At 35.8% G+C, this 13,516-nt stretch overlaps 1 protein-coding gene across 3 annotated transcripts in view; it reads left to right on the top strand.

The window, feature by feature from the left end:
• NRK (Nik related kinase) overlaps window positions 1-13,516 on the top strand; it is a 127,991-nt gene that overhangs the window by 67,808 nt on the left and 46,667 nt on the right. For all 3 annotated transcript variants that reach the window (XM_070365895.1, XM_070365894.1, XM_070365896.1), the window contains exons 6-11: window positions 2,734-2,844; window positions 4,455-4,545; window positions 7,537-7,667; window positions 9,511-9,565; window positions 12,071-12,149; window positions 13,214-13,389. In XM_070365895.1, the coding sequence (XP_070221996.1) occupies window positions 2,734-2,844; window positions 4,455-4,545; window positions 7,537-7,667; window positions 9,511-9,565; window positions 12,071-12,149; window positions 13,214-13,389 (643 nt within the window). The remainder of the gene's footprint in view (window positions 1-2,733; window positions 2,845-4,454; window positions 4,546-7,536; window positions 7,668-9,510; window positions 9,566-12,070; window positions 12,150-13,213; window positions 13,390-13,516) is intronic.

The following is a 13,516-nucleotide window of genomic DNA, read 5'->3' as shown; positions in this document are numbered from 1 at the left end:
GGCCCAATGACTGAATAATAAATATCTATTCCAAGTCACACTTGGAATGAGTATATGAGTGCAATTTAAGTGTTTGCTAAGTGCAATTATCTTTAAACATAATTCCTATAAACTGTTTTTCTAAGTGGTTAGTTGACTTATCCTTTTCTGAGGCTTCATGCCTATAGTATCATGAATTACAAATCAATGAGCTATAAATTTTAAAGGCTAACTGAAACCCATGCTACAGTTACCAGAGTTGTTGCTGCCCTCTGCCATAGGAGACATAATCAAACCACAAGAAAATGAGCTTCAATCAAGTATATCTTTATTTAAAAAGGAATATTTAGAACATCACCTGGGGTCAGTGTACATTCTTTTGCATTTCTAGGCCAAGTTAAGAGTGGTATTTTTAAAATAATACCTGAGACTTTTCAGAATTTTCGAGTCAAAGAAAGATTCTGTTACATTTTATATGTGAACTTTAGGAAGCAGGATAGTGGGCAATATAGGAAGGTTTCAACAAGGGATTGAATTGAAGCTATGGTTCTCAAACTTTAGCCTGCAACAGAATTTCATGGAGATCCTAATAAAAACAGGTTGCTGGGCCCCACCCACAGAGTTATTAATTCAGTTAGTCTGGGGTAGGGAGTCCACAAATTTGCACTTTTTAAAAAGTTTACAAGTGATGTTGATGATACTCGTCTAGGTACCACATTTTGAGAACCCTCAAATTTAGAGATCTTCAGTTTAAACCTATTTTCTCCCAAATGTCCAGTTAACTGAATCCTCTATTCTCTGACAATGCCAGTTCAAATTTTGTTAAATATCACTGTGCATTTTTCATGGCTGCTGTTTTTTTTTTTTTCCTTTTGTGGGGGCATACAGCATTTGTCTTTAAATATATTTTTATAAGTTTTTTTCTCTTGACAGTATGGCAGTCTACTTATTAGATATGTTTCTCAGTGCTCAATTAATTCAGTCATATAACATCTATTCATTCAAAGCTATCTGTTTCCAGGCTTTCTCCTAGATGCTGAGGATACAGTCATAAGCTGAATTTACATGGCTCTGGCCCACTGGAGCTTACAGTCTATTTGTGAAGACAAATATCAATCAAATAATCACACAAATAAATGTATAATTGGTCAGAAGGGAAGTAACATGCTTTTGAATGGGCAAATAACAAAGGAATCTAAGTTAGGGAAAGGAAAACTCTTCCTTGAAAAACTTTTTCTTACACTAATATCTGAAGGATAAATAAGCACTGCATGCAAAAGGTATTTGTTGAGGTAACAGTTTTCCTGGGACCATTCACACTTTCTTTCCTATGTAAATCTGAACACATAGGAAGCAAATAACAAAATAATTACCGTTTATAAAGTATAGCCAGGCACTGTGCATACAAATTCGGGAAAATGAGAATGTCTTGCATTCTTTTCATAGTAGAACTCTTCTGACTCAGGTAATACTGGCAAGATTTTCCAGTGTTCACCTTAGTGAATGACTTTAATTCATGTTTGTCATGGTTCAAAATGAGCCCCTTTTCTTCCATTACCACAGTGTATATGTTGTAACCATTCGATATAGTAGACATGAAAATTAACCTTTTTGTGCTTTATCTGTACTATCTGGTTTGTTAGGCTGCTTTTCGTATTTTCGTTTATTGGAATAGTGTACTCAGGTAAAAGACTCTGTGTTATATCAGTTGTGAACAAATAGAAAATAAGGAAGTAATTTTCTGAAAGGAAAATCTTAGCATTCCAAAAGGAAATAAGGTATACCTTTTAAATATTCATGATTTGGGGCCTATCCTTTTACTTCCTTTCATCTATGGCAATAATTATCTTACCTATAGTTTTTTTAAAAAAGCATGTCTTGTTCTACTGACAAAGTAGTATTACCATTTGACATTGGCACTAGAGCATAAACCTGCACTTAAGAAAAGTTTGTGAAATTGATTATAATAGGCAGATTCTCCTTCACATTGGTCAGTCCTCTAGTTAGCTAATATATGAAAGCAAATTTACTAGTTGAGCAACTGATGCATTAGTGGCAAAAACAAATTTCCTGAAAAATTGCATTTGTTAATAAAGTAAAATCTGAATGAGACACTGTCAGAATATTAGACTTAAAATAGACTTTCCTTAGCAGTTTGTTTGGAAAAAAATTGCCCTACAGTAATGGGACTGACAGTTTCCCCCTTCAGGTTGTATTTTGTCAGTATCTTGGGGAAAATATTCTAAAACTTGAAAATAAAACAACAGTAAAAACAAATCTAGTCAATGCTTAAGTGTAAATTGTTTTGAGATACCCTCCATATCCTGTTTTTCTACCCGCAAACTATTCCCTCAACTGTCTTTTTTATTCTACTCCAGTCATCACTCAGGCTTAGCTCTGTGCAAGCTTCTTTGTAAAGGCATGTGCTCATTCTGTTTTCAATAAGCTGAACATTCTTCTTTCTCAGCATACCCAAACACAACCTATCCTTCAAGGCTTAGCTCAAATCCCACCTCCTGGTTTAAAAATCCCTGGTGTGGTACCTCCTTTCTCTCCCTCCAGAGATCTTTGTATTTTTTTTTTCAGTTCTTTCTAATTCTACTAGCTTCCTACCAGACAATTGAGCCAGTCTTTGCAGTATCTTAATGTCTAAACATAACATATACATGTAAGCCATATGAACTAAAACTCTCCAGATATTTTCAGAGAACTACTTTCTAAGTCTTGATACTTTCTTTGCTGGCTTCCCTGCAGATGGTGATGGAGTTATGTGCAGCCGGCTCAGTCACTGATGTAGTGAGAATGACCAGAAATCAGAGTTTGAAGGAAGATTGGATTGCTTATATCTGCCGAGAAATCCTCCAGGTGAGCATTCATATAGTCATTTGCCCCTGACCTTGAAGAAACCTGGGGGTAATATATACAGTGTGTCTTATACTTGCTCATATAGGATGGTTTAAAAATTCTAAACTTCTGGATCAGGATACTGAAAAAAACCAAAAGGCTTTAGAGAAAGCAGCTTTGACCTAATGTCATTCCAAATCATGGCTTTTAATGGCTCTTTCAGAGTCAGACTACAGTGTTTGGTGGATCATGGGTGTTACTTAAAGTACGTGTTAAGTTGTTGTGATTTTAGAGTTCTTTTTTTTTTTAAAAGCATAGCACTATCATTGGAGATTAAGATAGGTTGAGAAATCTGTGTTTTACTCAATGGCTCCAAATCATCTACAACTCTTTTGCAGATAGATATCCTCTCTGAATAATGTCTTAATGTTTAAAACATTGCTTATTTTGAACACCAAATTGGATGAAAATGACAGTCTTCTTGATCTACCAAACTCAGATTTTTCTTTGTGTCTTAAGTGCTTAGAGTCACCCAAGAAGGATGTTAACAGAACTGAACAGCATCACTGATAAAATATTAGAATGCTGTCTTAACTGGATTCACTCATGGTAATAGTGTACATACTTAAGAGTGCGAACTCTGGACTGAGTTTAAATTCTGGTTCATCATGTATTAGCTGTGTGTCCCTGAGTCAGTTACTTAATTTCTCCAAATCTCATTTTCCTCACCTGTAATTTGGGGTGGAATTAGCACCTTCCTTAAAAGGTTGCTGTAAGGATTTAAGAGTTGACTCCATGTAAAGTGCTTAGCACAGTGCTTGGCAAAGAATAAGGACTCAATTGATATTAGCTGTTTTTACTGTTATTTCTATTATTAATCTCCTGTTAGTATGTAGAGCAATCTCACTGAAGCCAGGGCATGGGTTAGTTTTAGTGGTGAATGCTCTGGAGACAGCATGGTAAACCAATACAAATGGCAAGTACTTTAAAGTGAATTTCCACAGGCATACGCGTGTTTCCCATCCTGAACCCTCCTCCCTCCTCCCTCCCCATACCATCCCTCTGGGTCATCACACGTGTATGCCTGTGGCGGATTCATTTCGATATATGGCAGAACCAATCAATATTGTAAAGTTTAAAAATAAAATAAAATTTAAAAAAAAGAAGAAAAAAAAATAAAGTGAATTTCCATATTCCTCCAAATTCTCAGCCTACAAGGTTGACTTGAAAATATTTTGGACTAAACGAATGGTTGGATAAGTAGAGTAAAACAATGGCTGAGCTAAGATAGTTCAGATATCCAGGTCTTTAGTCATGTGGTTAGTTGGAAAAAATGGAGACTAGAAACGAAGGTAAATGGCCCAATATATACAAGCATTAATTTTTGGTGTTCCTTCTCTTTCATGGATGTCCTGATTTATTTTCCTTTCCTTATAGCCGAAAGTACTATTTCTGGGAACTGGTTGTAGTATTTCCAGCCTAAAGAAGAATTTTGTCTGAAAAATGCAAATCTGGGCCATTTTTCTTACCAAAAGTCTTTCCAAAAATGCTAAAAACAGTACCAGAAAAAGAGAAAAACTGTATATTGATCTTGCTTTTTTATATAAATGTATATATGTATGTATATGCAGGGCTTAGCTCATCTTCATGCACACCGTGTAATTCACCGGGACATCAAAGGTCAAAATGTGCTACTGACTCATAATGCTGAAGTAAAACTAGGTAAGTTTATTCTTGTAATACTTTAAATGAACCCCAAAATATCTTAACAGAGAAAAATCCTTTAAGATTACTGTTTTCTCTCATGTCACTAATATCCCCCTCTACTTATTTACACTATGTTGTCCCTACTTGCAAAATAAATCAAAATTTGAAAATTTGTTTTGGAAGGGATGTGGGACAAGAGAAAGATGCACCTAACTGTTTCTCAGAAATCATTTTGAGACAATTTTGAAATGGGAGTTTTACATTTTGGTCATTGCTTTACCTTCTATTGGGCTTACCAGGCAGCTCAGTGGTAAAGATTCCGCCTGCCAATGCAGGAGATACAGGTGATGCGAGTTTGATCCCTGGGGTTAGGAAAATCCCCTGGAGGAGGGCATAGTAACCCACTGCAGTACTCTTGGTGGGATCTGCTATTATATTTATTTCAACAATTTAATTGAGTGTTTACCATGTGCAAGTTTGTGTGTCATGAACAAAGATTAAACAAAAAGACAATTCTTCCACATCACAGAGCCATATTTTCCAAAGAATATCTAAGAACTTTTAAATTTACTTAAGCACAAATCGCTTCATTGGAATTTTCCCTCAAATATTTAAAGAACTGATATAAGTTAGAAATGATGCTCCAGTAATGTCCAAATCAAATTTGGAATTAGAAATCTGAAATCCAGAGTTTCTAGCTTTCAGTTCCAGGGTTCAGAATGGTATAGTTTATTGAAAATAATTATTATATTGTCTCACAGGCACACAGGGAACAATATGTTGTGCTCTTTAATGTTTAAAATAAATATTGTTGTGGATTTATAAATAATATCATATAAATAATGTCAGTACTATTTAATGGCAGATGACCTCATTGATACAGAACATAAAATCACTGGCATCAAATCCTGTATTTAATCATATCAATTCTTTCCTACCATATCTGTGTGTGTGTGTGTGTGTGTGTGTGTGTGTGTTTAATAGTCACTCAGCTGTGTCCAGCTCTTCGCAACCCCATGGGGTGTAGCCCACCAGGCTCCTCTGTCCTTGGGATTCTCTAGGCAAGAATACTGAAACAGGTTGCGATTTCCTTCTCCAGGGGATATGCCTGACCCAAGGATCAAACCTGGGTCTTCTGCATTGCAGGCAGACTCTTTACCATCTGAGCCACCAGGGGCTTCCCCTACCATATCTCTAGCATGATCTTCAGATCATTCCCATTTTTCCTGCCAAATAAATATAACCAGAATAGAGTTTTTGTTCATTCACTAAGAATGCTTTTCACTGAATATTTGTGGAAGAAGCATGTGGTAATAATTGTTCCTGCAGTAAGTTAAAAGTAATTTCAAGTAAATGTATTGTTCTTTTGTGTCTAAAAGCTACAAAGCTAGAAACGGAATTTTAAGACACTGTGTTAAAATACACAAGGGTCATTTGGATCTCACAGTGAAATGTGTAGCATGGATATAGTATGTCACACAGCTACATTCTGTGTTCACATATATGGTAGTGTTCCCATATATTTGGGTCAAGTTGCTAGCCAACCCTATCATCTGCATCACAGAACAGAAATTGTAAGTGAAAAGCCTCTGAAAAATCTGTCACAAAGTCCCTGCACTAAAGATCATGTACTTGACTCTGTAGGAGAGACCTTTTAGCACTGGATTAAAATTTTTCAGGCTTCTCATCTATATATAATCCTTATACATTGGTTTTTAGATTTCTTAGATCCCACAATATTTTTAAATGACAAGTTATAAGGAGAAGGTTGAAGAAGCAAAACCCAAAGGGAGTAACAGAAAGGAGAGAGACTGGACAATGACTGTATTGCAGTCTCAACTGATCAATAATCCTCATATTCTGGTCCCTAAGTCAGTAAGGAAAAGATGAATGATGCCACTGTTGGGATCTCATCCCTACTTTTAATTTCAGGTTTTCTTTTTTTCCTTTTTCTTCCATTTATCACTCTTCTTCCAGTCTTTGCTCATTTCCTTTTCTTCTTTGAATGTCATACATAAGCTTATGGCCTTCATAGATATTTCTTGGCCCTTAAAGTTGGCCCTCAGGGATAGTGAGAATGCTGAACTCTGATGTAACCTATTCTCAAAAAAAAAAGTATCTAGATAATGAGATTGTGCAACACCCAATGATTTTCATGTATTATGGACATTGTGTTGATATTGTTCTTATTAGTCCTTCCTTTAACACTGCCTTAAACTCTTAACTTCTTAATTTCTCTTTTCTTTTCCTAAGTTCTTTAAACTACTTTTCAGTCAGGGTTGTTAGCCATCCTCTAGATTCCTGGAAACCATTCTAAATTAGAAAATCTACTTCATTTTTCATCCATGTCTTATTTTTTCTGGACTAAATAACCCCAGTCTACTTTAGCCTTTTTTTCTGTCTGTTTCTGAGGATACCATACTAAATATTTTCATATAATATATCCCACAGATGAATAGAAGACTGAACTTTAATAGTCTAAGCTGAGATATGGATACCACACTAAATATTTGCATCTGATTCAGAAGATCTGTAGAAGAACTTAAACTAAATTTTAGCATAAATTTATTTTTCTTTATTAGTGTAGTAGAACTTTCTAACATCATCAGTGAGACTTCCTAATGAAGTACTAATAAGTTTTTGATTTCTTAGATATTGCTTATAGTGCTGGTCTTCTTCCAGCTTGGTGGCAGGTCCAAACACTACATATGTTATCACTTCAGAGGTTTAGGGTATACTGATGGAACTTTATTTTTAATATTCATGGTAAACATTCAGCCAAACCTACTGTAGATTTATAATAGCACTGCTGAATCTCTTTCCAACATAAATACCAGCAAAAGCCTGTTTCCCAGTGTTACTGGAGTAGACTTCATGGTAAAGTTTGCTGGGCTGGAATGAAAATCTGTTATCCATTGTGGCTTTTGTATTGGCTTTCCAAGTTAAAGCAATAACTTATTGAGCTTTTTGTTACTCATTAATTATTTTGACAAATGAATTTTGCAGTGGATTTTGGAGTGAGTGCCCAGGTGAGCAGAATTAATGGGAGGAGAAATAGCTTCATTGGAACCCCATACTGGATGGCACCTGAAGTGATTGACTGTGATGAGGACCCCAGGCGCTCCTATGATTACAGAGTAAGTGTAAGGATTCAGATAGTAGGAAACAAAATTTGTAAAGGATTTTTGACTTTTTATTTTAAATTATGAAATAAAAGAATAAAAACCACTACCCCTATATGTGGTTTGATGATGTGTGTAAGAATAATATTTTCTAAGAATGTAGGCAAAGTAGACCATTGGGAGTTATCCATATTTGAGGAAGAATGTCTAGTTCATCTTGTTTACAACTTCTTGGTAAAGAATATTATATTATGTGGCTTTATATGGAAATTTAACTTCCAGGGACAGAGTGCTTTATACACTTAAAACTGAATAAATGTAAAGCCAATTATTAATCCCCACAGTAACTTAGCTCCAAAGAGAAAAAAAAATAATAATTTGATTACTCAGGGTAATGGAGAAAGTCCTTGGCATGGTTCAGCTCCAAACCACAGAAAATCAGTGGAATAGACAAATTAAGTAACAATTTATGCTATTTATTAAAATTTCCACTGAAGCTGCAATTTGGACAATATACATCTATGTACACATTTTAAAAAGTTGATATGGAAAGAAAACACTCCATTTGCTACAGACTGGAAAAACCACACTCACTCTCCACATCATAGCTCATCCAAACAATTCATTGTGGTTTCATTGTGTGGAACCTAGGACTCAATACTCAAAGTTGATTAATTCAAATTTCATCTCTTTTCCTTTTCCCTTAAATGCCCTCTGCTTGATTTGCAAGCAGATCTGTTGAGAGCCAATACTATTAGGAGCTATGGAGACAATGGAAACATAATGTTCTTTAAGTGACTTGCTGTAACAATAATGCTTTAGAGCGGTACAGTTTTTGGCAGTCTTCCAAGGACTTTCACCTCTATTAATTATACACTTTTAATTTTAAGTCCCACATAACTTAAAACTTAGACTTATATCATCACAACAACTCTTTGAAGCTAAGACATCTATAAACAGGTATTTTAAGAATTCAGTTAACTTGTTTAGGAGTCATTAAGCCAAACAGTGCACTTCTAGCCCTGTGCCCTTTCTACATTCTAAAAAACAAAGTACAGTTAACAGTAGTGAAGGTCATTCCCTGGAGCCTCCTAAAATGTATATTTTCCTAGAATTATAATAATTCTGTCCTCAGTTTCCTGTATTCAAGGAACTCCTGAAAGTGCTTATGTATATAGTATTTCATTTAATATTTATGCTAGTTCTATAACATGGATCCTATTATTATAATCTCTATTTTGAAAGTGAAAAAAAGAAAGTGTTAGTCACTCATTCATGTCTGACTCTTTGCGACCCCATGGACTGTAGCCCGCCAGGCTCCTCTGTCCATGGAATTCTCCAGGCAACAATACTTGAGTAAGTAGCCATTCCCTTCTCCAGGGGATCTTCCTGACCCAGGGATCAAACCCATGTCACCTGTGTTTCCTGTATTGCAGGCAGGTTCTTTACCATCTGAGCCACCAGGGAAGCCCTAATAGGGTAAAATTGAGGTGCAAAGTGTTAAATCATTTACCTACGATCTGACTTCTTTAGAGCTAGTAGTATGTGATTGGATTTCTTTACAACAAATTCCTTTTGGTATTTCAGTTAAGGTAACAGTAGCAATACATCCAAGATGAATTTTCCTTTCACTGAATCCCCACCCATATCAACTTGTTGTGTAGTGCAGTACTGGCTGGTCATAGGGTCAGATAACATCTTCCTATAACATCAGTCTATAATGAAGAAAACCCATAAAATGGCTGTGGCATTGGTACCTCCCCTCAGCCAAAGATTGTTTAGAGATTCTAAATACTATCTGTTTCCCACTTTTAAGTGACTTTTTTTTTTTTTTTTTTGGTCATCTTTTCCTTTGCAGAGTGATGTGTGGTCCGTGGGAATCACTGCTATTGAAATGGCTGAAGGGGCTCCTCGTGAGTAATAATATTTGATGTTGGTTAAAAGTTATGAAACATGCTGTACAAATCTGCCACTTGTACCAGTCAGCTTGTACTGATCACACAGGTGCCACACCACGTGCCAAACTATAAATGATGGTCTTTCCCAAATTACGAAATGCCATAGTCAGAATGGCCAGATACGTCTTTAAGAAGAGTTTGTATTTTTCTCTGTTAAGATGTCTTATTTTAGGCTGATTGAGTATTGACTCAATTTAGCCTCAATAACATTTGGTCACGATAGTAATAACCAAACAGAATCTAAAGGCGTTCCAGTACATATTCACTGATGAAATATTTAGGTTCCTGAACAGTTACACTTATATACTTCAGACTGTGCCAGTTAAGAAAATCCTCCAGTAGTTCCTTTTAATTGAGCCAATCCTCAACAATATTGAGAAGGAAGCTTTTTTCCCCACTTTGGAGTCAGTCCAGCTATCACTGGTGCCTTCCATGCTCCTATCAGCCACTCCATTGCCCTCATTGTTCCGTAGGCTCCATTTTCTCTTGTTTCCCCCTCCTTCTCTTCATTGAAGTAACCTGTCAGTAGTCTGTTCTTCAGGTTACTGCTTTCTGATAGGAAAGTAAAAGTGTAATGTGAACTTGAGTATAAATGATTAATAACCAGCAAATGTATAATCCCATAAACAGGGCATATTTGCTGTTCTCAATACCTAAATCCAAGAATATAAGTAATAAACACATTCATAGTATTGATGAGAAGTGAGAGAAATGCCTGAAGTGTGTATGTCAGGGGGCAGGGCTTGCAACTGCTTTGCTTTTCCCTCTCCAAGCAGATCCTGTAGGTTCCCATGTTCCTATGTGCTTCATCTGTACAATATCTACTGTTTTAACACTGTGTTTCATTGTTAATGGGAGTAATTTCAAGGAGTAGAAATAATGGTAACATAAAACTATTAAGAATCTCTGGTGTCCCTTGGAATATCAAGAATTTCTGGTGTTCCTTGGAATATCACATATCACAGAATGGGCATGGATTAAAGCTGGGTCAGGTATGGAGATCAGGCCACTGCACCTCCTATTAATTTATATAAACCTTGACCTTTGAACGATTGCCTTTATATTATTCTAATGAAATTACCCTGGGGACTTTATTTATACTACTATGAGAGGCCAATTTGGCACTGGAGATTTTTTTTTTTTTGAGATGTATTTTGGGAGAGGAAGGATTCCTCTAAAGAGTTATTAATATCAAATTGTCCTCACATGAATGACACACTTTTAGTATTAGGTGAAATTTACACTATGGCTCTCCTTTGGGGAATTATTGCACTGCCAGTTTTCTTTAATCAAAATACAAGAGGAAATAAGTAAAGTGAGACACATATTTAAATACTTATTGAAAAGCCCAGAATTCCCAAGCCAATGAGGTAATGAATTTATATACCACATATTGGAATAGGCTTTTCTTTGTATGGTTGTGTTTCTGAAAAAGAGAATGAAAGTCTAGTAATTTTGCACAGAATTGAGGTGCCAGATAGCTAAAATCTTTCTTATAATATCAATAGCTAATATTTATTAAGTGCTTACTCTGTGCCAGACACTTTTATAGGTACGTTGCCATTTAATCCTCATAACAACTCTTTGAAGGAATTCTTGATGTATTTTCTGTTTTTAAGATGAATTAACCAAAGCACAGAGAGGTAAGTAATTTGCCCAAGGTCACAAAGGTAGAATTAGGATTTGAACAAGATGATCTAATCTAGAGGGTGTGTTCTTAATAGTTGTACGTGCGTGCTAAGTCGCTTCAGTCGTGTCTGACTCTTTGTAACACTATGGACTGTAGCCCAACAGGGTCCTCTGTCCATGAGAATTCTCCAGCAAGAATACTTGAGTGGGTTTCCATGCCCTCATCTAGGAGATGTTCCAGACCCAGGGATCCAACCCATGTCTCTTATGTCTCCTGCATTGGCAGGCGGGTTCTTTACCACTAGTGCCACCTAGGAAGCCCCTTCTTAATAGTTACATTGTATCTACTTCTTTTCCTAGGACTGTTAGCTTCCAAACCAGATCATTCTCATCTTTTTAGACTACTAAATCATTGTTTGCACATTATTGTGCATAGTTACTAGTATGATAGACTTTTCAGCCTATAATTACATATTCCAGTTTTACAACTGTGGAGGATACCGGCAGTACACAAGCACAGAAGAGTACTTGACTCCACCTGTGTTTTTGACTTCTCTAGATAGAAATCATCAATCACACATTTCAAAAATTTAACCTCGTGTAATTTATTATTATTTGTCACACTTGGAAATAGTGAAGGTTTAGTATCTTATATAATGGACAGCTTGTATTAAAGTCAACTTTTCTTCTAACTACCTTCTTTCATATCTATTCTTCAGTGTCTATTCAACATGATATGTGAAAGAACACTGAGAATTCCCTCTGGAATTAGGAGTTTGTTCTGTAGTTACCTTTCTTACTCATTCTAAACTTATCTATTTTCCTTTGCAGCCCTGTGTAATCTTCAACCTTTGGAAGCCTTATTTGTTATTTTGCGAGAATCTGCTCCCAAAGTCAAATCCAGTGGATGGTAAAGATGAATGACTTAATCTCTTAAACACATTAACTTGATATTTTTATATAGCAAAGAAGTTTTAATTCATTTGATCAGTCCTGTTTCAATATCCTTGTTGGACAATATTTCCTAAAAATGAATACCTTAAGGAGTCTAAATGAGTACTGTTCATTAAGAGCTAGCTAGCCAAATAGAAATAATACTCTCCATGGTATATTATGATGACAGTACTGTCCTGGCATTAGTGACATATTTAGTTTTGTCTCCTGTAATGGGCTGGACCAATGGAAGCCATTTGTGAAGTTTTTCACTGAGCTTACATAGGCAGTCAATGATTGTGATGTATAGCCCAGTCGTTTGACCCATAAAACTAAACATTCACAGAACCTAAAGAGGATTGTTCTCTCAGAGTGCTACAGCCCAACTAAACTTGGGAATCTTTCTTCCTGAAGTTTTTGGAACTAGTACATGAAGTTCTTGCTTATTCTCAGTATATATTACTTGCCCTGGTAAAAGTGGTTACTATGATTCAGTTGCTGACATTCTTCCTTGTGATTAAATTTAACCCTTCCCACAGATTTGGCTTTCTGGTCACATCTATTTGCATGGGCCGTTTTATAAAATTAATCAGTCCTGGTGCTATTAACACCCTTTTCTGGATCATTACATGGACAGCTTTAGAGCTCAAAGTGCACATAGTCAAGAAAAACACTCAGGCTTTAAAAATATGACTACTATGGGATGACCAGTCTGGTCTCCTGGTCTGCATAAATCACATCAACCACTTAATTGCCATCCCACCACTCGTCTTTTTTACCACATACATTCTTTTGAACTCACCGAAGTTTCTACTATTATTTGGGTAGAAAATATCATTGACTCCAGCCTCTTCTGAGGCTTGAATGGCATTGCTGTGTAATGTACATTGTCAAGCTATAGGATATCTGGTTACTGAAAAGACTATTACAGCTAAGACAACTCTCTCCAAAAATATGACCTTCAGAGTGGCATGTGGGTGGAGGTGGGAGGTGTGGAATACCTGAGAATGTTCTTTTACCTCTTTGATTCATTTCTTTTAGGTCCCGCAAGTTCCATGATTTCATGGAAAAGTGCATGATAAAAAATTTCCTATTTCGTCCTACTTCTGCAAACATGCTTCATCACCCATTTGTTCAGAATATAAAAAATGAAGGACATGTTGTTGAGTCATTAAAGAAGCATCTTACTGGAATCATTAAAAAGAGACAGAAAAAAGGTAGGATATGTAAATCTTCATTTTACTGGAATAAATATTCAAATGAGAGAAAATTTTATTATTTTTTTAGGAAAAATAATATTTAAGAATTAAGTTGAAATTAAAGTCTGAGACCTTTTGACATTTA

Source organism: Bos mutus, chromosome X, assembly GCF_027580195.1.
Source record: "Bos mutus isolate GX-2022 chromosome X, NWIPB_WYAK_1.1, whole genome shotgun sequence".
Taxonomy (NCBI): domain Eukaryota; kingdom Metazoa; phylum Chordata; class Mammalia; order Artiodactyla; family Bovidae; genus Bos; species Bos mutus.
The sequence above is the reverse complement of the archived record's forward strand: the minus strand, read 5'-3'. Positions and strand labels throughout refer to the sequence as shown.